The sequence below is a fragment of the Lepus europaeus genome, chromosome 4, assembly GCF_033115175.1.
Source record: "Lepus europaeus isolate LE1 chromosome 4, mLepTim1.pri, whole genome shotgun sequence".
Classification (NCBI taxonomy): domain Eukaryota; kingdom Metazoa; phylum Chordata; class Mammalia; order Lagomorpha; family Leporidae; genus Lepus; species Lepus europaeus.
In genome coordinates this window covers 104,554,343-104,581,537 of record NC_084830.1, presented here as the reverse complement: position 1 = coordinate 104,581,537, position 27,195 = coordinate 104,554,343, and the positions used below count along the sequence as shown (strand labels likewise).

The 27,195-nt window shown below is 45.0% G+C and overlaps 1 protein-coding gene across 2 annotated transcripts in view; it reads right to left on the bottom strand.

Annotated features, from left to right (window-relative positions):
* The window catches only part of UIMC1 (ubiquitin interaction motif containing 1), a 115,918-nt gene extending 90,032 nt beyond the window's left edge, over nucleotides 1-25,886 (bottom strand). Inside the window, exons 1-3 of one of the 2 annotated variants that reach the window (XM_062188645.1) lie at nucleotides 25,782-25,886; nucleotides 15,139-15,289; nucleotides 5,006-5,090 (exon numbers count right to left, since the gene is read on the bottom strand). In XM_062188645.1, coding sequence (XP_062044629.1) covers nucleotides 5,006-5,090; nucleotides 15,139-15,285 — 232 coding nt within the window. In that variant the 5' untranslated portion in view covers nucleotides 15,286-15,289; nucleotides 25,782-25,886. Of the gene's footprint in view, nucleotides 1-5,005; nucleotides 5,091-15,138; nucleotides 15,290-25,664; nucleotides 25,755-25,781 lie in introns of those variants that run through there. The other variant, XM_062188646.1, reaches the window with a different exon arrangement.
* Between the last annotated feature and the right edge of the window lie 1,309 nt (nucleotides 25,887-27,195).

Sequence of the window (27,195 nt, the reverse complement as noted above, 5' to 3'; positions counted from 1 at the left end):
CTTGACCATATGCAAATCCTTCTAAACCTTCTGCTTATATAAGTTAAAAATACAATTACGCCAGCCAGCGCTGCAGCTCACTCGGCTAACCCTCCGCCTGTGGCGCCGGCATCCCGGGTTCTAGTCCTGGTCGGGGCGCCGGATTCTGTCCCGGTTGCTCCTCTTCCAGTCCAGCTCTCTGGGCAATTTCTGGTGTGGAGGGCTGTCCTTTACACTATAGGATAACTAGCATCATCCCTAACTTCTTCCCAGTAGATGCCAGAAACACCCCATCACCCTAAGCAGTGATAACCAAGAATTTGTCCAGACAATGTCAAATGTCCCTTGACAAAATAGTTCCACACTGAAAACCACTGTTCTAAATTAATGACTGAAATCCAAAAGGATAAAAAAGACATTAAAAAATTCTTCTTGGAGGTGAACACTTAATCTAGTGGTTGAGACACTTGGGTCCATATTAGAGTGCCTGGGTTCAATTCTTGGCTCTAGCTCCTGACTGTAGCTTTTCCTACTAGTGTAGACCTTGGGAGGCAATGGTCATAGCTCAAGTAATTGGATTCCTGGATCCACAAGGGAGACCTGGATTAAGTTCTCAGCTCCTGGCTTTGGCCCCAACCACAGGATATTGCAAATATTTGGTGAGTGAATCAATGGATGAGGGTTCTGTCTCTCAAATAAATAAAATTCTAAAAAATTCTTCTTAAAGGAAGCATTCAGAAATACGATCCAATGAAGAACTCATATCCCTGATTGGGAACAGCTCTGTATCAATGAAAGGACATCAAATTCAGACTAGCAAACAAAATATTCAAGTATCAACCTTACCAAGATCATTAACTTCAGTCAGAATCTAACCAGAATAAATAAAATGGAATTAACTACAGTTAAACAACTTTCACAAAGGTACAAATTTAGTAATGACAAAAAGAGAATCTGCTGCTCATTAAGATTCAGAGTAACTATTATGTCCCCTAGTTACAATATAGAAAACTTTCCTACTCTCACAACAAGGATGATAAAAACTGTTTACATCTTTTCTTGAAACTATCAGTTAAGACGCAGGGCAATCAACTAGCCCAGAATCTAAGAAAATATGGAGGTCTCCAAGGAGAAGCAAGACAACAGCACTTGCTTAGCTGCGATAGACATCAAACCCCATATAAGGTAGTAAGAAAAAAATCAGCCAATTTTTTTTTTTTTTTAACAGGCAGAGTGGACAGTGAGAGAGAGAGACAGAGAGAAAGGTCTTCCTTTTGCCGTTGGTTCACCCCTCAATGGCCGCTGCGGCTGGCGCGCTGTGGCCGGTGCACCGTGCTGATCCGATGGCAGGAGCCAGGTGCTTCTCCTGGTCTCCCATGGGGTGCAGGGCCCAAGGACTTGGGCCATCCTCCACTGCACTCCCTGGCCACAGAAAAGAGCTGGCCTGGAAGAGGGGCAACTGGGACAGAATCCGGTGCCCCACCGGGACTAGAACCCGGTGTGCCAGCACTGCAAGGCGGAGGATTAGCCTAGTGAGCTGCGGCGCTGGCCAAATCAGCCAAATTTTTAATGAATTACTATAAGTCAGGTCTGAGTATGAGAGTGAAGAATCCTTTGGAGTCAGACACAAAAATCTGCACTTGCTCATAGGCTTTACTACCAGAGTTTAACATATGCCCATGAGAAATAATGGGGTAGGGAAGAGATCTGAGAAAGCCTCTCTTGTACAGACCCTCAGGAGGAAAAGATCAGCTAATGACAGGAAAGCAAGGAAGCCCACAATAATCTTCATCTCCCATACTGAACAAAAGCCTTAAGATGTTGGAAGAAGGACAATAAAATCTAATGTTCCTAGGCCACGGGTGAAGTCACACTGCAGCTGGGGAATGAAAATATAAAAATAATTCTTTAACTCTAGGGAACAGGACAGGAAACTGTCAAAGTCCAAATCATCAGAGAACCTACACCAACAAGGAATAGGAAAAATCAATGTGAAGTCTCAAACTCCTAGACTCAAGGATACAGTGCATATTTCAGATGGAATAGCAAAAAAGTCCTATCCTGCACCCACTCATAAAATCAGACTATCAAGTATCGAGAGAGAAATACACCAGTCTACTGTATAAAAGCTGTCCTGTGGCAGAGTGGATTAAGCTGCAGCCTGCAGTGCCGGCATCCCATATGGGAGCTGGTTTGAGTCCTGGCTGCTCCACTTCCGATCTAGCTCCCTGCTAATGTGCCTGGGAAAGCAGATGAAGATGGCCCAAGTGCTTGGGTCCCTGCCACCCATATGGGAGAAGTAGATGAAGCTCCTGTCTCCTGGTTTTAGCCTGGACCAACTCTGGTCACTGCAGCTATTTGGAGAGTAAAGCACCAGATGGAAGATCTGGAAGATCTCTTTCACTCTGCCTCTCAACTCTGCTTTCAAATACATAAATCTTAAAAAAAAAAAAAAAAAAAAAAAAAAGAAGAAAGAAAAGAAAAGAGAGAGAAAGAGAGAGAAAGAGAAAGAAAGAGAAAGAGAGAAAGAGAGAGAGAGAAAGAGAGAAAGAGAGAAAGAGAGAGAGAAAGAGAGAAAGAGAGAAAGAGAGAAAGAGAGAAAGAAAGAAAGAAAGAAAGAAAGAGAAGCACTAACTTCTGAGAGACAGAGAGATCTTCCATTCACTAGTTCATTCCCCCAGATGGTCACAATGGACAAAGAGGCCAAGGTGCAAAGGCCCAAGTACTTGGACTACCTTCTGGGCTTTCCCAGGTAGATTAGCAGCAAGCTAGATCGGAAGAGCAACCAGGACTCCAACCAGCATCCATAAGGGATGTCTGCATCTCAGGCATTTAGCTTAACCTGCTATGCCACAATTCCAGCTGCTCAAATAATTTTTTTTTTTTAATGTTTAGTTCTGTTGAAAAAAAATCTTGAAATCCACATTTCAAAATGGTCATCAAAATGTCCACAGAAAATGAGTAGCATGAAAAAACAATGCATAAATTTCAAACATTATTTCACACACACAAAAAACCCATTCTAGTTTCCACAAACTTTTTAAAGTACCCAAGAGAAATGAAAATCTATTCCTGCACAAAAACTTACACACGAATTTTCATAGCTACACTAATCCTAACAGCCAAAAAAGAAGAAGCAATACAAATACCCATCAAATGATAAATGAATAAACAAAATGAGGTACAGCAATATTTAAATGATAATAAAGAACAAAATGCTGATGCATACTAAACCAAGATGAACCTGAAAAAATGCTAAGTGAAAAAAAAAACAGCCATAAAAGACTATAAATTATGATTCCATTTATGTGAAATGTCTAAATAGATAAATCTAGAAAGAAAAAAATCTATAGAAAATATAATAGTATGGGGCTAGCACTGTAGCATAGCAGGTAAGGCAGTGCTGGCATCCCATGTGAGCGCTGGTTTGAGTTCCAGCTGCCCTACTCCCAATCCAGCTCTCTGCCTTGGCCTGGGAAAGTAGCGGAAGACAACCCAAGTCCTTGGGCCCTGCACCCACATGGGACACCCAGAAGAAGTTCCTGGCTCCTGGCTTCGGATTGGTGCAGTTCCAGCCGTTGCATCCATTTGGGGAGTAAATCAGCAGATGGAAGACCTCTCTTTCTCTTTCTCTGGCTCTGCCTCTCTGTAACTCTGCCTTTCAAATAAATAAATAAATCTTAAAAACAAATAAAAAACCATAAAAACCCACAAAAAACTCTCTTTAAAAAAAAAAAGATAGGGGCTGGCGCCATGGTGCAGTAGGTTAATCCTCCGCCTGCAGCACCCGTATCCCTTATGGGCGCCGGTTCTAAGTCCCGGCTGTTCCTCTTCCAATCCAGCTCTCTGCTATGTCCTAGGAAAGCAAGCAGTGGAAGATGGCCCAAGTCCTTGGGCCCCTGCACCCACGTGGGAGACCTGGAAGAAGCTCCTGGCTCCTGGCTTTGGATTGGCGCAGCTCTGGCCGTTGCAGCCAATTGGGGGGTGAACCAGGGGATGGAAACCTCCCTCCCTCTCTCTGTCTCTCTGACTCTCCTCCTCTGTGTTAACTCTGATGTTCAAAAAAAAAAAGACTCCTGCAAAAAAAAAATGCAAAAATATAATGAATAAATAACATCATAATTGAAAAACACAGACAGAAGTGAATACAAAACTTCCAACAAAGAATTCTTTCTTTCTTTCAAGGATTTATTTATTTATTTATTTGATAGGTAGAGTAACAGATGGTGAGAGGGAGAGACAGAGAGAAAGGTCTTCCTTCCATTGCTTCATTCCCCAAGTGGCCACAACGGCTGGAGTTGTGCCAATCCAAAGCCAGGAGCCAGGTGCTTCCTCCTGGTCTCCCACGTGGGTGCAGGGGCCTAAGGACTTGGACCATCTTCTTACTGCTTTCCCAGGCCACAGCAGAGAGCTGGACTGGAAGAGGAGCATCTGGGACTAGAACTGGTGCCCATATGGGATGCCGGCACTTCAGGCAGAGGATTAACTTAGTGCACCATGGAGCCAGCCCTTCTTTCTTTCTTACTTTCCTTCTCTTTCTCTTTTTCTTTCTCTTTCTCTTTCTTTCTTTCCTTCCCCCTCCCCATTAAGGATGCCTGTGTTGCAAGTGGCAACTTAACCTGCTAGCCACAATGGAGGCCCCCAGCAAAGGATTCTAATCACAAAAATAGTCATAGGTACCATTAGCCTCTTCTAAGTGAGTTTCTAGTGAACGTTTATCTGCATTTTGTTGATGAGGAAACAGAGAAAAGCTAAAAACAGTAACTTGCCTAAAATTCATACAACAAGCGATAAAGTGAACATCTAAGCCCAATGTGTCTACGAAAGTCATACTTTGAATTTCAACACCCTGTCTCTAACAAGTCAATTGTATAAACTGTGGGTAACTCTATAAGCAACTCCTAAAATTTTAAGACTCCAGGATAAACAGGAAGCACACACCTCATTTTGTGAAGAACTCATAATAAAAAAAGTGTCAATCCTATGAAAATTCCAAACCATTTTCAACATAAATATGAAAACTTACGTGTAATTTTTCTTTTAGCCAGACGCTTTGCTCTGTTCGACTGTTTTGTCTTTGTTTTCTGTAATCCATTCTCCTCCTTTGGCTCCTAATACAAAACAAGAAATATGATCAGAGTGGTTGACACTAAAAGTAGTAGTTTTCTGTATCTCTTACCTACATTATGGCTAATAGAGCCCTCTGAAGAATGAATGATTGTGGTAAACCTGCACATAAACCATCAGAAGATCCTTTGCAGTATAAAAATGAAACTAAGATCAAGAATGAAGAAAAGCCATAAAAATTAAGATTTGTAATATACTGGAACAGTAATTGTCATATGAACAGTTATGTAAAAACTAGCCTAATTCCAAAGCATACACACATGATCACAAATATTTGCTTCAAGATTTAAAATCCAAAAATAATGTTTAAATTTAGTGTATAGTAATTTATTTTAAATCACCCTATGTCCTATTAGATAGTGAATAGAAAGAAAAAAGATAAATGAAAAACTCTAAAAAAAAAAAAAGAAGCCGGTGCCGTGGCTGACTAGGCTAATCCTCCACCTGCTGCGCCGGCACCCTGGGTTCTAGTCCCGGTTGGGGCACCGGACTCTGTCCCGGTTGCCCCTCCTCCAGTCTAGCTCTCTGCTGTGGCCCGGGAAGGCAGTGGAGGATGGCCCAAGTCCTTGGGCCCTGCACCCGCATGGGAGACCAGGAGGAAGCACCTGTCTCCTGGCTTCGGATAGGCACAGCGTGCCAGCTGCAACACACCAGCCGTAGAGGCCACTTGGGGGGTGAACCAATGGAAAAAGGAAGACCTTTCTCTCTGTCTCTCTCTCTCACTGTCTAACTCTGCCTGTCCAAAAAAAAAAAAAAAAAAAAATCAAATACACCACTCCCACCTCACTTCGAAATGTAATAAGGAGCACTGAAGAAAAGACGTCCACAAAAAAATCAGGAAAGAAAAAAAAATGGCTGAAATAGATAACAGGCAAAGATGATCCAATCTGTCTAACTGGAGTCTCTGGAAATAAAAATGTAACAATCAAAAACTATAATTCAGGGGCCGGCGCCGCGGCTCAATTGGCTAATCCTCCGCCTTGCCGCGCCGGCACACCGGGTTCTAGTCCCGGTGGGGCACCAGATTCTGTCCCAGTTGCTTGTCTTCCAGGCCAGCTGTCTGCTATGGCCCGGGAATGCAGTGGAGGATGGCCCAAGTCCTTGGGCCCTGCACCCCATGGGAGACCAGGAGAAGCACCTGGCTCCTGCCTTCGGATCAGTGCGGTGCGCCGGCCGCAGTGCGCCACCCACGGTGGCCATTGGAGGGTGAACCAATGGCAAAGGAAGTCCTTTCTCTCTGTCTCTCTCTCTCACTGTCCACTCTGCCTGTCAAAAAAATAAATAAATAAATAAAAACTATAATTCAGGAAAATTGTGCACCAGCATCCCATTTGGGTGCCGATTCGAGTCTCGGCTGCTCCACATCCAACTCAGCCACTATGGTCTGGGAAAGCAGTAGATGGCCCAAGTGCTTGGCCCCCTGCAGCCACACAAGTAACCCGAAAGAAGCTCCTGGCTTCCAATTAGCCCAGCTGCAAGCTGTTGCAGACATCTGGGGAGTGAACCAGTATAAGGAAGACCTTTCTCTGTGTTTCTCCATCTCTCTGTCTGTAATTCCGCCTCTCAAATAAATAAATAAATAAATCTTAAAAAAAAAAAAGACAAGGGAAAAATGGATATATTAAAAAAGTGTCATATAAACAATGGAATATTATTCAACTTTAAAAAGGAAGGAAATTCTGACGTATAACAAAGATGAATCTTAGACATTATTCTAAGTAAAATAAGCAAGTCGCCAAAAGACAAATCCTGTGTGATTCCACTTACATAAGGAACCTAGAATCATCAAACTCAGAGACAGAAAGTTCAATAGTGGTTGCCAGGGACTGGGAAAGCAGGAAAAGGGAAGTTATAGCTTAATGGATAGAGAGCATCAATTTGGGAAAACGAAAAAGTTCTAGAGATGGATGGTGGTAATGGCTGTGCATCAGTAAAAATGTATTAATGCCAATGAACTGTATACCTGTCAAAAAAAAAAAAAAAGAGTCCTGCTAATGCAGATGTCAGAAGGCCAACAGAAGCCCCATGTGAGAGGCCTGGACTGAATTCCCAGCTCCTCCCAACTTTGGGCAGATCCAATCACAGCCACTGCAGGCATCTGCAGAGTATAACACTGGATAGGAGCCCTCTGGATCTCTCCCTGTCTCTCTCTGCCTCTGCCTCTCTGTGGCTCTGCCTTTCAAATAAATTAATAAATCTTTTAAAAAAATGAAAGAGGCTAAGACATTCTTTTTGGGACAAAGAATGTCTTAGTGGGACAAGAACGGGACAAAACATTTGCAGTTTAAAAGGATTCACTACCAGCAGACTCGTTCTCAAGAAATGTTGAAGTCTTTCAGTAAGCAGGAATATTACTGTGAAGTAGATTGTAATCCCCCAGTCCCCAAATTCCTATGTTGAAGTCCCAGCTCCCAATTTCACTGTATGTGGAGACGGGGCCTTTGGTAGGTAATGAGGATTACATGAGGTCATGAATGTGGGGCTCCCATGATGAGATTGGTGCCCTTAGAAAAGATATCAAAGGGGCTGGCACTGTGCAGCGGGTAAAGCCACCGCCTGCAGTGCTGGCATCCCATATGGGTGCCGGCTGGTGTCCCGGCTGCTCCACTTCATAACCAGCTCTCTGCTATTGCCTGGAAAGCAGTAGAAGATGGCTGAAGTCCTTGGTCCCTTTGTACCCACATGGGAGACCTAGAAGAAACTCCTGGCTCCTGCTTCGGATTTGCTCAGCTCCAGCCGTTGCGGCCAATTGGGGAGTTAAATAGCAGATGGAAGACACCCCCCCCCCCCCCGCCTCTCCTCTCTCTGTGTAACTCTGACTTTCAAATAAATAATAAATAAATCTCTAAAAAAAAAAAAGATGTAAGATGTCAGAGACCTTGCATGCACTCTCCTTACCCAGTTGCCTAACAAAACAAAGAGAATCCACACAAAAAGCAATCATCACACACCAAACCTGTCAGCACTTCGATCTAGGACTTCCAATCTTCAGAACTGTGAAGATGGATATCTGCTGTTTAAGGCACAGCACTAGCAAAATAAGACAAACGGGACACTAGACAGAAATCTGGAGTTATATAGAATACCAAAGTTGGTAAATACATATATAAATATGTAAGGTTGTTTCTTTTTAAGAGACAACTGATTGTTTAAACAAAATAATAGATTATGAGATTTATAATTCATGTACAAATAAAATATTTACACTACATATACAAGCATAAAGATAAGGTACTTTTATTATGTAAGTGTTTTGGTATCACTTAAAAGTAGACTTTGTTGGGCTAAATATGCATGATAAAAACTCAATATATCACTAAAATAACAAAGCATTATAGCTAGCAAGTCAAAAAGGTCATAGAACAACAAATATACTGACCCAAGGCCAAAAGAGTAGCAAAAGATAAGAACAAATAGAAAACAAAGAGCAAGATGACAGACTCAATCCTAATCATTCCAATAATCACACACAAAAAAATAAATTATATAAGCACCTAAATTAGAAGGTAAAGCTTTCAGACTGGATAGTTCAACTATACATGCTGCTTGTGAAAAATGTACCTTAAATGTAAAGACTCAAATACGTTAAAAGTAATAGAATGGGCAGGCGCCGTGGCTCAATATGCTAATCCTCCTCCTGCGGTGCCGGCACCCCGGGTTCTAGTCCCGGTTGGGGCGCTGGATTCTGTCCCGGTTGCCCCTCTTCCAGCCCAGCTCTCTGCTGTGGCCTGGGAAGGCAGTGGAGGATGGCCCAAGTCGTTGGGCCCTGTACCCGCATGGGAGACCAGGAGAAGCACCTGGCTCCTGGCTTCAGATCAGCACAGTGCGCCAGCCACAGCGCACCAGCCGCAGCGGCCATTGGAGGGTGAACCAACGGAAAAGGAAGACCTTTCTCTGGAAAAAAAAATAAAAAGAGTTACAGAGAGGGGGGAAAGAGAGAGAAAGAGAGAAATATGAATCAATTGATCTTCCATCTGCTGCTTTACTCCCCAAATGGTCCTAATGGACAGGGCTGGGCCAAGCCAAAACCAGGAGCTTCATCCATGTCTCCCACGTGGGTGCAGGGACCTAAGTTCTTGGGCCATATTCTACTTTTCCCAGGCACATTAGCAGGGAGCTGGATCAGAAGTTGAAGAGCCAGTCCTGCACCCCATGGGAGACCAGGAGAAGCACCTGGCTCCTGCCTTCGGATCAGTGCGGTGCGCTGGCCGCAGTGTGCCGGCTGCGGCGGCCATTGGAGGGTGAACCAACGGCAAAGGAAGACCTTTCTCTCTGTCTCTCTCTCTCACTGTCCACTCTGCTTGTCAAAAAAATTAAAAAAAAAAAAGAAGTTGAAGAGCTGGGATCCAAACCAGTGCCCATGCAGGATGCTGGTGCTGCAGCTTAACCCAGTATGTCATAGTGCCAGTGACAACAATAGCTTCTAAAACAGGTCAAAACACCATATAAGACAAAAGACTTTTGTACTCATTAGGGTATAAGAAAATCTTGGAAGTCTAGATGATGGATAAGCAAAACTTCTCAATTATTTCTATGATTAAAGAGACCAAAAGATGAACCACTGATATTGGCGCTGCTTATAAAATTCCAGACAAATCTGCCTGAATGAAATTTTTAAAAATATTATGAAAATCAATGATTTAAATACATAGCCTTTAAAAAAAAAACCAACCCAACCTAGTTTAAGGTTTCTTGAACCTTAAGAAACATGCCTGATGCTCTTTATCAAGAAAAGGTCTACTAGAATTTATGTTTCACAAGAACAGAAAGTTTCTGGGGCCAGCATTGTGGCTTAGCAGGTGAAGCCACCACCTGCAATGTCAGCATCCCATATGGACACTAGTTCCAATTCTGGCTGCTCCACTTCCAATCCAGCTCCTCGTTAGTGTGCCTGGGAAAGCAGTGGAAGAGGACCCAAGTATTTAGGCCCATCCGTTCATGTGGGAGACACAGAAGAAGCTCCTGGTTCCTGACTTTAGACTGGCTCAGCTCCAATCATTGTGGCTGTTTGGGGAGTGAACCAGAGGAAGGAAGACCTTTCTCTCTGTCTCTCTCTCTGGATGGAAGACCTTTCTCTCTCTCTCTCTCTCTCTCTCTCTCTGGATGGAAGACCTTTCTTTCTCTCTCTCTCTCTCTCTCTCTCTCTCTCTGTCTCTCCCTCTCTCTATATAACTCTTTCAAATAAATAAATAAAAAGTTATTTAAAAAAAAAAAAGTGTCTGTGCTGTTCATTCATCACTGCATTCCCAGTCCCTAAAACAGTACATAGTAGGTGCTCACTGATGTTCAATGTTGAATGAATGTTGAATTAATGAGCCTATAATAAATGAAAAATTGGAGCACCAGTGTTGTGGCACAGGTTAATCACCACTTGCAACGCCAGCATCCAATGTGAATGCCAGTTCAAGTCCCAGCTGCTCCACTTCCAATCCCTGCTAATGGGCTTGGGAAAACAGAAGATGGCCCAAATACTTAGGCCTCTGATACCCACATGAGAGACCCAGAAGAAGTTCCAGACTCCTAGCTTCTGTCTGGCCTAGCCCTGGCTGTTGCAGCCTTTTGGGGACTGAACCAGCAGATGGAAGCTCTCTCTCTCTCCCTTTCTCTGTCCCCGTCTGCCACCCTGCCTTTCAAATAAATCTTAAAAAGAAAAGAAAAATTCAGGTAGGTGTTTGGCACAAAAGTTAGGATGCTGGTTGGGAGCCAGTGCTGTGGCATAGTGGGCTAAGCCTCCACCTGCAGTGCCAGCATCCTATATGTCACTAGTTCTAGTCCTGGGTGCTCCTTTTCCAACAGCTCTCTGCTATGGCCCAACTGGCACTGTGGCTCAGTAGGTTAATCCTCCGCCTGTGGTGCCAGCATCCCATATGGGCACCGGTTCAAGTCCCAGCTGCTCTTCTTCCCATCCAGTTCTCTTTATGGCCTGGGAAAGCAGTAGAAGATGGCCCAAGTCCTTGGGCCCCTGCACCCAAGTGGGAGACCCGGAAGAAGTTCCTGGCTCCTGGGTTCGATCAGCACAACTCCAGCCATTGCGGCCATTGGGGAGTGAACCAGCGAGTGGGAGACACCTCTCTCTCTCTCTCTCTCTCTTGCTCACTCTCTCTCTCTTTCTGCCTCTCCTCACTCTGTATAACTCTTTCAAATAAATAAATCTTTAAAAAAAAAAAAAAGAAGAAGAAGAAGAAGATGGCCCAAGTTCTTGGGTCCCTGCACTCACATGGGAGACGGCTGAGCTCCAGCCATTGCAGCCATCTGGGGAGTGACCCAGCGGATGGAAGACCTTTCTCTTCTGTCTCTCCTCTCTGTCTGTAACTCTACCACTCAAAAAAAAAAAAAAAAAAAAAAAAAAGTCTCTGAGTTGGAGTCACAACTTCAATCTCAACTGCAGGTCCTGCTAATGTACACCTTGGGAGATAACTCAAGTGTCTGGGTCCCTGAAACCCACACAAAAGACCTAGAATAAGTTCCAGGCTCCTGGCTTCGGCCTGGCTCAGCCCTGGCCATTGTAGCCATCTGGGGAGTAAACCAGTGGATGGAAGACCTCGCCCTACCCTCCTACCCCTGTAACTTTGTCTTTCAAATAAATACATAAATAAATATTTAAAAAATATGTATCAGTGTGTATGTGTATATGTATATAACATTTTTGTAACTATTAAGATTGATTTTCCAAGTAGTAAAATTGATGAGTTGTTTTGTTCTTTATATTTTCACATCTTTAAAAAAAAAATTAAACAAAAAATTTTAATTAAAAACAGAATTATGGGAAAATATTATAAAATAAAGATGTAAGAAAAGTTTAAGGCCAGCACCGCGGCTCAATGGGCTAATCTTCCGCCTGAGGCACCGGCACACCGGGTTCTAGCCTGGTTGGAGCGCCGGATTCTGTCCCGGTTGTTCCTCTTCCAGTCCAGCTCTCTGATGTGGCCCGGGAGTGCAGTGGAGGATGGCCCAAGTGCTTGGACCCTGCACCTGCATGGGAAACCAGGAGAAGCACCTGGCTCCTGGCTTCGGATCGGCGCAGCGCAAAGGCCGTAGCGGCCATTTGGGGAGTGAACCAGAGGAAGGAAGACCTTTCTCTCTGTCTCTCTCTCTCTCACTGTCTAACTCTGCCTGTCAAAAAAAAAAAAAAAAAAAAAGAAAGAAAAGTTAAGTTTAATGTTGATGATTAAAATATATATAACTTTCACAATACCAAGATGGCAGAATAGGTAGGGATAAGGTGAACTGCTCTAGGCCACGGGAAAATAGTACCAAAAAAAAAATTTTTTTTAAAAAGTAGAGAAAGTGCATTCTCAGGGAGGAAAATGGAAGGAAACCCACAGTGGAGATTCTGTGGAAGAAGAGATGCCATGGATCTGTGTGGAAGGTGCAGACATGCAGCAATGCTCAAAGACACACACAAGACCCCAGTAGCCCAGAACCAGAAAAAGCGCCAGCATCGACGCTGCAGCTCAATAGGCTAATCCTCTGCCTGCGGCACTGGTACACCGGGTTCTAGTCCCGGTCGGGGTGCTGGATTCTGTCCTGGTTGCTCCTCTTCCTGTCCAGCTCTCTGCTGTGGCCCAGGAGTGGAGGATGGCCCAGGTCCTTGGGCCCTGCACCCAAATGGGAGACCAGGAGAAGAACCTGACTCCTGGCTTCAGATCAGCGTGGTGCGCAGGCCGCAGCACGCTGGCCGCAGCGGCCATTGGGGGGTGAACCAACGGAAAAAAGGAAGACCTTTCTCTCTGTCTCTCTCTCACTGTCCACTCTGCCTGTCAAAAAAAGAAAAAAGAAGAAGAAAAAAAAGAAAAAGCACCAGCTTTAGAAAGCAAGGTGAGATCAGCCTGCATCAGCCTGTGCTAGCCTCAGCTAGAGGGAGAGCCTCGTGGATTTCACTGTCTTTGAGACTGGCCTGGAGTCCTGAGGGGAACAGGGTGCCCACTAACCACAGCAGAAAAAAAGGGGCATGTTTTGCTCTCCCTATCCTCCTACAACAGTGGCTGGCAACTGGCTGAGAAAGAGTAGGTGCCATTTTGGATATAAGTTGGTCAGCAGCTCCTGTACATGCACCCAGCAACTGGCAGGGATAAGAGGCCACCTTCTAGCAGAGGCACCAGCAGCAGCTTGGGTACAGGCACCCAACAACGGGCAGGGAGAAGGAGCACAACATCAGTACCGGCTGCAGAGACTCATACGTGCCTGCCCAGCAACTGGTGGGGAGAAGGCGCGAGTGTGAGTGCGAAAATGAGTAGGGTTGTGGCCAGAAGCTGTTGTGCATGGGTATGATCCAGGGATTTTACCAGAGGGAAAATTCCACGTTCCCCACTGACTTTGAGTCTGGCTGGGGGGATTGACAGGAGGCTGGGCACCCACGTAGGACTGTGAGGTACTCCCCAGCCTCTCAACATATCAAAAACGGGCTCCGGAGCTCATATCACCTAGGCAAAGTATTCACATGTAGCTGACTCTGGGAACATCTCAGCCTCTCTATGACAGGCTAGCAGGGCCAAATGGAATCTCTATACCCCGTGACTATAGGGGCCCTGTGTGCTAAACTATGGGAACTCTGCATGAGAGGGTGCAGGGTGTAGCTGGGCCTCTGGCAATCACTATGTGCAGCTTCACAAGCTTAGAGCTCCCTGATTGCCTGGGGTGAGTTATTGCAGAGGGATCCCTGCTCACACTGAGGCCTGCACAGATCCTTTGTTCAGTTCATACAGATCTTTTGTTCAGTTCATACAGAAGTGTGGATGAGTATTGCGCCCACTGAGGGCTAACACCCAGGCATGGATCACCTTGGAAGAGAGGAGGTGAGAGTGTGATTATGGCAACAAAAGTGACCATACCTCCCCTCTCTGTTAACAAGAGCAGACCTATCACACCCAATTTGGGTGTCACCCTGATACTAGCCCTACCCGGGAGCACTGACCAGAGCTCCCTGGCCACACCCAGCACACACATCTGGATATTCTCTGAAAGAGCAAACACTCCAATAAGCTACAGCAGCATAGTTCAAATATAAAAGCCATCAGAGGAAAAAACCAACAAAGAAAAAAACCAACAAATATCTCCACAAATTCCTAAAAATAAATGCAGAAATTCAATAAGCAAGAATAAGGAAAATAACATGACCCCCCCCCCCCTTAAAGGAACACAACAACACTTCAACATTAGAATGTGAAGATGATGAGATTGATGAAATGCCTGAAATGGAATTCAAAAGATTAATCATAGGATTACTCAGAAGCAGTGAGAAGCTAATTTACAAATTAAAGAAATCCATACACGACATGAACAAAAAAATTCTCCCATGAAATTGACATTATGAATAGAAATCAAAATGAAATACTAGAAATGAAGAATTCAATATGTCAAATAAAAAATACAGTGGAAAGCCTTAACAACAGACTTGGTGAGGCAAAAAAAAAAAAAAAAAAAAAAAAAAAAAGAATATAACAAGCTAGAAGATAAATCTCTGAAAATTTTTCAGTCAGACCAAAAAAAAGAAATTAAAAAACAGTGTTGGAGATTTACAGGATACTATCAAACAACCCAACATGTCTTAGGAGTTCCTGAAGATGTGGAAAGAGAGAATGGATTAGAAGGCCTATTTAGTGAAATAATCCAGACAACTTTCCCCAGTTTGGAGAAAGAAAGGGTCTTCCAAGTACAGGAAGCACATATAACTCCTAACAGACATGACCTGAAAAGATAATCAGCAAGACACATTACAGTCAAACTTTCAACAGTAAAATATAAAGAAAAGATTCTAAAATGTGTACAAGAGAAACTCCAGATTACTTTCAGAAAATCTCCAATTAGAGTCACAGCTGACTAACTCTACAGACCAGGAGAGAATGGAAAGACATAATCAAAAAGGATGATTACTTTCCTTTAAGTCATTCTTAATTCCATTTATAAATCAAAATGAAACTGAGTAAAAATTTCATGGTCTTAGCAAGCCAGCATTAATGTACAGTTGCAAAACCAACCACCCATTGGTAGTTCTAATTTGAGACCTAGGGCTCCACTTTTTAGAATACTGACCTCTCCATCACTATCAGATATCACAATGAATGCATCCTCAAGTCTTCGCTTCCTCTTGACATTGACAGGACTTGCAGTTTCGTCATCCTTGTTCTCCAGGTTCTGTGATTCCAGGGCTTCTTTAACTTTTTTCTTTCTCCGTGCCATCCTTCTGTTTGAAATATAAGGATAAATAATTACACAAACTTCTCCAGAAGCTATTCAATTTTGTCAAGTAAAATTACAAAATACTCATTTAACAGAATTAAAGTGAATTCCTGAACTGTTCCAGCATTCACTAAGAATTGTATTTGAGAAAGTGGGCATTTAGCCTAATGATTAAGATACCTGCATCCCATATCAGAATATCTGGGTTCAACTTCCAGCTCCTGACTCCAGCTTCTCGCCAATGCAGACCACAGGTAGCAGTAGTTATGGCTCAAGTAACTGGGTTCCTGCTGCTTACATGGGAAACTTAGGTTGCATTTTAGGCTCTTGGCTTCAGCCCTGGGAAAGCCCCAGCCACTGCAGACATTTAGGGTATAATCTAGCAGATGGAAGCTCTCTGTCTACCTGTCTCCCCACTTCTGTCTTTCTCTATGCCTCAAATAAATTTAAAAAATTTTTAAGTTTATTTTTTCTACAGAGGAAAATTATATCTATAAATATCATAACAGTGAAATTTCAAGCAGTAATATAATAATTTATCCTAGCTCCTTATATATTAATGTAGGTAACTGCTTTTCTTGATACACATTAATAATTTACAAGGTTTTTTTTCAAGATTTATTTATTTGAAAGGCAGAGCTACAGAGAGAGAGAGGGAGGCATAAATATATAAAAGGAGACAAATCTTCCATTCATTGGTTCACTCCTCAAATGACCACAGTAAGCCAGGGCTGGACCAGGTTGAACCAGGAGCCAGGAACTTCATCCTGGTCTCACATGGGTAACAGTGGCCCAAGTACTTGGGCCATGTTTTACTGCCTCCCCAGGTGCATTAGCAGGGAGCTAGATCAGAAGCCAAGCAACCAGGACTCAAACCACTACTCCAATATGGGATGCCAGCATCACAGGCAGTGGCTTAACCCACTGCACCACAACGTCAGTTCCTACAAATTTTTTTTTTTAAATACCAATGCCCCAGTCTGATAAAGGGAACCTACAAGAAGTCCACAGCTAATAAGCTAATATCATATTTAAAGATAAAAGATTGAAAGCTTTCTCAAGACAAGGAGCAAGATAAGAATGTTTAACTAAATCACTGAACATTATACTGGAGGTTCTAGGTAGGTCAATTAGGCAGAAGAAATAAAAGACATTCAAATTAGAAAGGAAGAAGACAATAACCACAACTTGTAGATCACAAGATCTTGTACTTTATTTTTTTAAGATTTATTTATTTATTTATTTGAAAGGCAGAGTACAGCAAGAGAGAGACCCACAGAGAGACATTCCATACAGTGGTTCACTCCCTAAATGGCCACAATGGCCGGTGCTGTGCTGATCCGAAGCCAGGAGCCTGGAGTTTCTTCCAGGTCTCCCATGCAGATGCAGGGGCCAGAAGACTTGGGCCCAAGACCTTGTACTTTTAAAAAAATTAAAGTACAAGGCCAAGACCTTGTACTTGTAAAAAAATTTAAAAATTCTTGGGGGCCAGCTCTGTAGTATAGCAGGTAAAGCCACCGCCTGCAGTGCAGGCATACCATATGGGCGCCAGTTCGAGTCCCAGCTGCTCCACTTCCAATCCAGCTCTCTGCTATGGCCTGGGAAAGCAGTAGAAGATGGCCCAAGTCCTTGGGCCCCTGCACCCACATGGGACACCCGGAAGAAGCACCTGGCTCCTGGCTTCGGATTGGCGCAGCTCCGGCCACTGCAGCCAATTGCGGAGTGAACCAGCGGATGGAAGACCTCTCTTTCTCTCTGCCTCTCCTTCTCTCTCTGTGTAATTCTGACTTTCAAATAAATAAATAAATATTTAAAAAAAAAAGTAAAAATTTTAAAATAACCATGTTTGACTCTCTCTCAATTTTAATATCAGCTTCATTCTTATGCCCTAATAATTTAATGCTTTCATCTTCTATCTCTTTAACCTTTCCATTCTGCTTATCTCTCACCACCACCATAGTAAAAGCTATCAGTAACTCTCGTGTGGACAAGAGTTTCTGAATTGGGTTCATTACTTTTATGATTTACCCTCTCCAATCTGCCCTACACACTAAAGCTGTTATCTTTTCAAACTGCAAATCTTAATTTGACTACTTAAAAAACTTCAATGACTTCCCATTGCTTTTATAGTTGACATGTTTACTGTTAACATGGTCTACTACATTTGTTCTATATGTATTATTTGACCTCCTGCCATTTTTTTTAAAAGATTTATTTATTTATTTGAGAGGTAGAGTTACAGACAGTGAGAGGTAGAGACAGAGAGAGAGAGGTCTTCCATCTGCTGGTTCACTCCCCAGATGGCTACAACGGACACAGCCACGCTGATCCAAAGCCAGGAGTCAGGTGCTTCCTCCAGGTCCCCCACACAGGTGCAGGGGCCCAAGGACCTGGGTCATCTTCCACTGCTTTCCCAGGCCACAGCAGAGAGCTGGATCGGAAGAGGAGCAGCCAGGACCAGAACCGACATCCACATGGGATGCCTGCGCCTCAGGCGGAGGATTAACCTACTGCACCACAGCGCCAGCCCCATAAGTCCTAAGTTGTTAAAATCTAGCTATATTCCTTTCCTTTCACAGGTTTTTTTTTTTTTTTTTTTTTTTTTTTTTAAGATTTTATTTAGGCCGGCACCGCGGCTCACTTAGCTAGTCCTCCTCCTGCAGCACCAGCACCCCAGGTTCTAGTCCTGGTTGGGGCGCCGGATTCTGTCCCGGTTGCTCCTCTTCCAGTCCAGCTCTCTGCTGTAGCCCAGGAGTGCAGTGGAGGATGGCCCAAGTCCCTGGGCCCTGCACCCACATGGCAGACCAGGAGAAGCACCTGGCTTCTGGCTTCGGATCAGCGCGATGCACCGGCCGCAGCGCGCTGGTCGCAGCGACCATTGCAGGGTGAACCAACGGAAAAAGGAAGACCTTTCTCTCTCTCTCTCTCTCTCTCACTGTCCACTCTGCCTGTCAAAAAAAAAAAAAAAAAAAAAGATTTTATTTAATTTGGCCTAGTGGTTAAGATGTCTGTATTCCATGTCTGTGTACCTAGGACTCCAGCTCTACCTGCTGACCCTGGTTTCCCTGCTAATGCAAACCCTAGAGGCAGCAGTAATAGTTCAAGTAATTGGGTTTCTACAACCCATAAGGAGACCTGGATTGAGTTCCCAGTTTCCAGCTTAGTTCTAGACAAGGCCCAACCATTGTGGACATTTGGGGAACGAACCAATGGATAGGAGACGTCAGTCTCTCTTCCTCACAAATAAATAAAAACTTTGAAAAATAAGTTTTAACAGTTGTAATTATACATTCGTGTGATTTTTAAGGAAATGTATGTCTTTCCCAACAGACTATAGGTTTCAGGAAGAAAAGAATATCAGTACAGTACTGGCATTTGGCATATTCCCTGACAGGTGATTGATAAATAGTTACTAAGTAAATGAATTACACAAGTTTTAGAACAATAAAATTAGAAAGGTAAAACTTTAGGTGTTTTCTCCTTTATTCACATGTTCAATAAATTCTGTGATAGTTTCACAACTTAAAAATAATATTCAGAGTAATAGATATTGTAGTGCAGCCAGTTAGGCTACCATATGGGATGCTTGCATCTCTTACCACAGTGCCTGGGTTTGAGTCCCAGCTCTACTTCTGATCCATATCCCTGTGAATATGCACCCTGGGAGGCAGCAAATGATGGTTTAAGTGTCAGCTGGAGTCCTGGCTCCTTGTTTCAGCCTGGCTTAGCACTAGCTGTTGTAGGCATCTGGGGAGTAAACTAGCAGGTGGCAGAGCTTTCAGTGCCTTTCAAGTAAATAAATATTTTTTAAAAATAAATAATTTGAAAATATGGCTATCCTTTTATAAAATAAGAATATCCAGGTATATGTGTTCAACCTAGAGGTTAAGATGCTCATAACCCACACTGAGTACCTGGGTACAATTGCAAGGTCTGGCTCCTGACTCCAGCTTTCTGACCAGTGCAGATCCCAGGAGACAATGGTGATGATAACTCAAGTAATCAGGTTCCTGCCACCCGTATGGGAGATCTGGATTGTCATTCTGGTTCCTGGCTTGGCCCAGAGCCAGTACTGCAGGCATTTGGTGAGTAAAGCAGTAGATGAAAGCTCCCATTCTGTCTCTGCCTCTCTCTCAAATAATTTCCGTTTACCATTAGTTGTCAGGTTGATACCAAAGGAAAGGTTTTTATAAAAAAAAAAAAAAATGAAGGACGTAGGACACATACTCTGATTTCACAACCTACTACAAAGGTAGCATAGTACTAGTTTAAGAATAGACATATGGGCCTGCGCCACTGCTCACTTGGTAGTCCTCCGCCTGCAGCACCAGCACCCCAGGTTCTAGTCCTGGTTAGGGTGCTGGATTCTGTCCCGGTTGCTCCTCTTCCAGTCCAACTCTCTGCTGTGGCCTGGGAAAGCAGTGGAAGATGGCCAAAGTGCTTGGGCCCTGCACCCGCATGGGAGACCAGGAGGAAGCACCTGGCTCCTGGCTTTGGATTGGTGCAGTGCGCCGGCTGTAGCGGCCATTTGGGGGGTGAACCAACGGAAAAAGGAAGACCTTTCTCTCTGTCTCTCTCTCTCTGTCTAACTCTGCCTGTCAAAAAAAAGAATAGATATATGGGGGACCAGCGTTGTAGCAAAGTGGGTAAAGTCACTTCCTCAGCAGCATCCCGTATGAGCGCTGGTTCATGTCCAGGCCACTCCACTTCTGATACAGCTCGCTGCTAATAGCCTGGGAAATGCAGCAGAAGATGGCCCTAGTGTTTGGGCCTCTACCATGAGTGGGAAACCTGGATGAAGCTCCTGGTAGTAATCTGGGGAGTGAACCACAGGATGGAAGATCTGTTTCTGTCTCTCCCTCTTCTAAAATAAATAAATAAATCTTTAAAAAAAAAAAAATGGATCAAGAGAGTAGACTTAACAATCCAGAAAAATGTTCATATTCAGAGACCCCTGATTTTCTTTTTTTTTAAAGATTTATTTATTTATTCAAAAGGCAGAATTACAGAGAGAGATAACTTCCATCTACTGGTTTACTCCCCAAATGGCTGCAATCGCCAAAACTAGGCTGATCCGAAGCCAGGAGCCAAGAGCTTCATCTGAATCTCCCACATGGGTGCAGAGGCCAAAGCACTTGGGCTACCCTCCACTGCTTTCCCAGGTATATTAGCAGGGAACTGGAACAGAAGTGGGAAAGCTGGGCTCAAACAGGCGCTCATATGGGATGCCGGCAACGCAGGTGGCAGCTTAATCTCTTACACCACAGCGCCAACCCCAACACCTGATTTTCAACAAGGGCACCAAGATCATTCAATGGAGAAAGAATATTTAATCAATAGTGTTGGGACAATTATAGGGCCACAAATAAAAATAATGGAATTGTATACCTACCTCACACCAAACAAGAGTTCAAAATGGATCAAAGACTCAAATTTAAAAGCTACAACTATAGAACTCTTAAAACAAAACATTAGGTACAAATCTTCACGAGCTTAAATTAGGTAATGATTTCTTATGTGACATCAATAGCTGAAACAACAAAAGAAAAAAGATAAATAACATCAAAAATTTAGGAGTGGAAAAATAAATAAGTAAATAAAATTTAGGAGTGGGTATTGTGGGGAACAGCAGGTCTTAACTGCTTGAAATGCCCACATCCAATATGAGAGGGCCTGGTTCAAGTCCCAGCTATTCCACTTTGGATGTAGCTTCCTGCTAATACACATCCTGGGAGGAACAGATGATGGCTTAAGCACTGTGGGAGAACAGGATGTAGCTCCAGGCTCCTGGCTTTGGCCTAGCCCAGCCCTGGTTGCTGTGGGCATTTGGGGAATGAATCAGTGAGTGGAAGATTGTTATCTTTGAGTGGAAGATTGTTATCTTTCTCTTTCTGTCGCTCTGCCTTTCAAATAAAAAAGATTTTTAAAATAATTTAAAAGTTTTGAAGGCAGGAGTTGTGGCATAGTGATTAAGCCACGACTTGGGATGCCCATATTCTGTATCAACGTGCCTAAATTCAAGTCCCATCTCCGATTCCAATCTAGTTTCCTTTTTAATGAGCGCCATGGGAGTAGCAGGTAACAGTTTAAGCACCCAGGTCCTTGTCACTCACACTGAAAATCTGGATAGAGTTCCAGGACCCTAGTTTTGGCCTGGCTTAGCTCCAAATGTAAGACTTTTGAGGAGTGAACCAGTTGAAGGACAGTCTGCCTTTCAAATAAATAAAACTTTCAAAAAATTTAAAAATTTTGTTTTTCCCAGTACACTATCAAGAACGTAGAAGGGGGCAGGGGCTGGCGCCATGGCGCAGTGGGTTAATCCCCCACCTGTGGTGCCCGCATCCCATATGGGCACCAGTTCTAGTCCTGGCTACTCCTCTTCCAATCCAGCTCTCTGCTGTGGCCTGGGAGGGCAGTGGAAGACGGCCCAAGTCCTTGGGCCCCTGCGCCCATGTGGGAGACCTAAGGAGGCTCTTGGCTCCTGGCTTCAGATCGGCACAGCTCCGGCCGTTTCAGCCATTGGGGAGTGAATCAATGGAAGGAAGACCTTTCTCTCTGTCTCTCCCTCTCACTGTAACTCTACCTCTCAAATAAATAAATAAAATCTTAAAAAAAAAAAAAAAAAAAAAAAGAATGTAGAAGAGGGAATGCAGGCTTTGTGGTGGAGCAGGTTAAGCTACCGCCTGTGACCCTGGATTCCACAAGGGTGCAGACTTGAGACTTGGCTGCTCCACTTCCAATTCAGCTCCCTGCTAACGCGCCTGGGAAGGCAGCAGAAGATGGTGTAAGTGCTTAGGCCCCTGCACCCATGTGGGAGATCTGGAAGGAGCTCTAGACTCCTGGCTTTAGCCTGGTAAGCCTTGGCCATTACAGCCATTTGGGGAGTGAATCAGCAGATGGAGGAGATCTGTCTCTTCCTCTCTTGTGGTAACTCTTTCAAATAAATTTTTAAAAATAAATTAAAAAAAAATAATGTAGAAGGGAGCTCAGCATTATGGTATATCGGTATAGCTGCAACATGTGACACCAGCATCCCATATGGGTGCTGGTTCGAGACCTGGCTGCTCCACTTCTGATCCAGCTCTCTGCTGATGTGTCTGGGAAAGCAATGGAAGATGGCCCAAGTCCCTGGGCCCCTGCACCCACATGGGAGACATGAATGAAGCTCCTGACTCCTGGCTTCAGCCTGACCCAGACCTGGCCATTGAAGCCATTTAGGGAGTGAGCCAGTGGATGGAATATCTATGTTCCTTCTTCTCTCTGTGTAACTCTCTCAAATAAATAAATCATTAAAAAAAAAAAAAGAATATATAAGAGAGAGCAAACTAAGGCACAGAGAGGTTAAGTCATTTGCTTATTGTCACATAGCCAAAAACAGGCAGCAGCAGGATTTAGAACTAGAAAGTCTATCTGTGGATCCTCTCTGAACCACATCTGAAACCTCAGGGTAGGGTGTTCCAAAGACAGGGCCACTCAAGACACTAAGCAGACACCACCTAGTTTGAGAGGAGGCAAGAATCCTGCATGGTCAGTAGTGGCATATTGGATTCAACCTTAGGACTGGGACTGGGCTGAGGGATGGCAACAAAGAAGCCTCTGTGTGTGTCTCTGTTTAGCAGTTGGGCAAGGACCAGGACTGTGGTAGGGTATCATTAGGAGAAAGGGTAAGGACAGGAGAGCCAACAGGCACAAGCCAAAAGAAGGGCCATGAGATGGGATCTAAAGTAGCTTGAATCACAGAAAGGGAAGGAAAAATGGTGTTCAAGCCAGCAGGGTAGAAGATGATGGCCCTACGAAAGTGGGGAGAATCTGAAAGAACATGAGGTGGAAACAGGAGTTAGCATAAGGAAAGATGGAGAAATCATAATGTCCTAGGAATGTATGGTATAGTCTCCATCTTATTAAATGCTGCCTATATAATTATTTAAACCAGCATGCTCAAATCTGACAGTAAGGGTAATTATAATGCCAAGTACATGTAATTTCTTAATGGCATGTAAACAAACAAAAACCCTTCTTCCTAGCATAGTGCTATGGGCTCAATGTGGGTTTCTAAGGAATCACAGCAGAGAAGGAATCAATAAGAAGCATTCAGTGTCGGGGCTGGCACTGTGGCACAGTTGGGTGAGCCTCCACCTGCAGCACCAGCATCCCATATGGGCACCACTTAAGAGGCCTGGCTGCTCCACTTCCAATCCTGCTCCTATATGATGGCCTGGGAAGGCAGTACACGATGGCACTTGAGCCCCTGCACCCACATGGGAGTTTCTGGCTCCTAGCTTCAGATCAGCCCAGCTCCAGCTGTTGTGGCCATCTGGGGGGTGGACCAGCAGATGGACATCCTCTCTGTCTCTGCCTAATAAAAATCTTTAAAAAAAAAAAAATGCATTAAGTGGAGGACCCCACAGATCTAAGTACCAAAATTCCAGTGCCTCATGAGATTTAGCCACACTAAATTACTCTCTGTACAGTAATTCTGAAATTAAAAAGGTTACTGATCAGCCAATTTAAACAAGCAGGTCAATGTACAGTTCAACAACTTTTTTTTGTTAAAGTTGCTGCTCTTCAAAATGAAGACCTCAATAAAACAGCTTACCTTCACTTTAAACTTGGCTACAGAATGAAGTACCACTAACTTCCTATGAAAAAGGAATTGAGTCTGGATGCCAACAGCAACTTCTTAACCATGACAGGGACAAATGTCTTTACAGGAACACACACATACAAAAGGTAATCCAATAATGAGACTTGTTATTTATTTTAAGGCAGCATTTTTGGTGGTGACCTTGAAAATCCCCAATTTTCAGGGGATATTACTTGTCATTTTCTTTCAGCACATCCATCATTTTGGTTTATCTGAATAACATTCACAGACAAGGTAATTTAAAATCTTGACAGTCTAGGTGCCAAACCTGTCAAAATAGCTTTGGAAGCTTTGTGGTATAGGAACCTTAAGATCAATCCTTTATGAATGACTGACACCTGCACAAGTCACTATTCCAGAAATTTGGTACTGGGGCTGGCGCTGTGGAGCAGCGGGTTGAGGCCCTAGCCTATAGCACCAGCATCCCATACGGGCACCAGTTCAGGTCCCAGCTGCTCCACTTCCGATCCAGCTCTCTGCTATGGCCTGGGAAAGCAGTGGAAGATGGCCCAAGTCCTTGGGCCCCTGTACCCACGTGGGAGACCTGGAAGAAGCTCCTGGCTCAGATCAGCTTAGGGCATTGCAGTCATTTAGGGAGTGAACCATCGGATGGAAGACCTCTCTCTCTGGGTCTACCTCTATAACTGTCTTTCAAATAAATAAATGTTTTTTTTAAAGTGGTGATACTTGAAAGTTTATTTTAAAAAAAATTGGTATCAAGCTCTTGATTTAAAACAAGTAACAATGAGCTTGGTTGTTTCTGTAATTGGAAAAAAAATGTACACACACACTTCTATTCCCAGTTTATAATACTCAGCCTCAACCTAAACACACCTTGAATATAATTTTTTCTTGAATCCTGGCCTCTACTCTGGATATATCCACAGTGCATCACAGCTGTGGATATCCACATCGCCAACTTACACATGTAAGGCAAGTTGCTCAAACAGCCAGTAAGCTGGTCCATGGTTTTGCTAGGAACTCGAGCTCAAGGCATCCGATTCCAAAAGCACACTTTCTCTGGTTCAGTTCAACTGCAAGGCACTGCCTTCCCTTAGCAGGCCAAAATTTAAAAAGCAGCATAAAACCCGTACTCCTAACGAAGTACGATTTGATGTCTAGATGCGGGAACCTCCGAGTCTGGCGCCTTGGGTTCCACTCCACCCCCCCCCCCCACGACGGCGATCGGCACCCTGGCCCCTCCGCGGGGCTTCGTCTGTCAACTGAGGCCAGCGGTGCGGGGCTGCTCAGCAAGCGCGCAGGCGGTAAAGGCGCCAAACGCTGCCCGGCGCCGTGCACAGGCGCTGGCGGGTATATATGGTGGTGAGGATTTCTAAGGAGCATCTCCATTTCTGGGCCAAAAAAAAATTTTTTTTTCAGTCAAAGCAGCGCTCGCGATCAACTGGTAACCGTCCAGAAGGGGGGGAGGGGCGGGGGCGTGAGGAGCCCGCGGCGAACGGCGAACTGCGCGGCCGCTCCTGCCTCGGGGACCTCCCGCGCGGGTGGCGGCCGGGACGGAGCCTCCGCCCGGGGAGTCCCGAGTGAGGAGACAGGGACCACAGCCCTCGGCGACGAGGCCGCCCGGGCCGACCCTCCAGGTGTGAGGCGAGGCCAGGCGCCCCCGGCAGCCGCCCACCCCAGCGCCCCGAGGGGCCCACGGCAGAATCGCCAACTTCCCACCCCGACGTCTCCGAGGCGCCCACCTCAGAGTCGGCCGGCGCCCCGAGCGGCCTACCTAGACGAAGGGAGGCGCCCCTCCGGCGGAGGAGCCGGCCGCCGCCCCGCCGAGGGCGCGGAGGAGGCGGGGAGAGGGCGGGCCGGAGGTGTGCCGAGGCGGCAGGTACTCACTCACCCGCCAGCACGCGCCGCTCCGCCGAGCCCCTCCTCCCGGCGCCGGGGGTCGCGGGCCGCAGCAGCACGTCAGGAGCCGGCGGCCGGACGGAGAGCGCCCAGCCGAGGCGCGACAGCCGGGCGACGCGCTCTGCGCACGGGCGCAGGCGCGGGCGTTGGGAGACTGAACCAACACGCAGCGCGGGGGAAGCCGCCGCCTGGACGTACCAACTGCGCGATGCGGGGGGGGGGCGCAGACGCCGAGGCGGGCCAGTCTTTGCCCCGCTCCGTTGGGCGCTGGCGGCATCGCTTGCTGCCTAACCAAGAGCTAGGACCCCCGACCTCTAAGGGGAACGTTTCAAGGTCTGCTCTACTAGCCCTTTCTTTGCGTGTTAACTGGACAACACGGAAACAATCTGTTCACATGACCACGTGAAACCTATCTCCTGCGATGGTAAAATGTTAATGTTTGATCATTTCGGGGGAGGGAGAGAATCTTGAAACTAGAAATTCGGAAATGGCAGGTGGAAGTGTAAAATTAGAACCACCACTTTTGAGGACAATTCCATTTCTTTGTGGTGAAAACTGTAAATGCCCACGTTAACTACTCAGCAATTTCAAGTGTCAAAAAATACAGGAAGTCGGCCGGCGCCGTGGCTCACTAGGCTAATCCTCCGCCTTGCGGCGCCCGCACCCCAGGTTCTAGTCCCGGTTGGGGCACCGATCCTGTCCTGGTTGCCCCTCTTCCAGGCCAGCTCTCTGCTGTGGCCAGGGAGTGCAGTGGAGGATGGCCCAAGTGCTTGGGCCCTGCACCCCATGGGAGACCAGGAGAAGCACCTGGCTCCTGCCATCGGATCAGCGCGGTGCGCCGGCTGCAGCACGCTACCGCGGCGGCCATTGGAGGGTGAACCAACGGCAAAAGGAAGACCTCTCTCTCTCTCTCTCTCTCTCTCACTGTCCACTCTGCCTGTCAAAAAAAAAAAAAAAATACAGGAAGTCCTACAGGTGTGCATCAAGACATATTCTAGAAAGCCCAATTTTGAAAAATGGAAACAGCTGAATGTCCAATAAGACATGGATGAATAAAATGTGAAACGTCCCTACAATAAAATACTACAACAAATAAAACTAGCCTTATATGTATAAACATTTGATAGCTCATTACATGAATTATTGAAATAGCTATATGCCCTCAGACATTTACACTGTGAAATGATTTACATAAATTTAAAAATGCATAGGCCAGTATGTACTGTTTATGGAAAACATGTGTGTGAAACTAGAAAATGGATTAGATGGATAGATGGATACACGCGGTAATGATGCAGGAGTGGAGGAGGTCATGGGGAGAAGGAAGGGCTGGGCAGCAAATGGTTTCAGATAGATCTGTGTGGTGGAATGAGAAGGCCATGCCAAGATGGCCACTAGTAACGCAA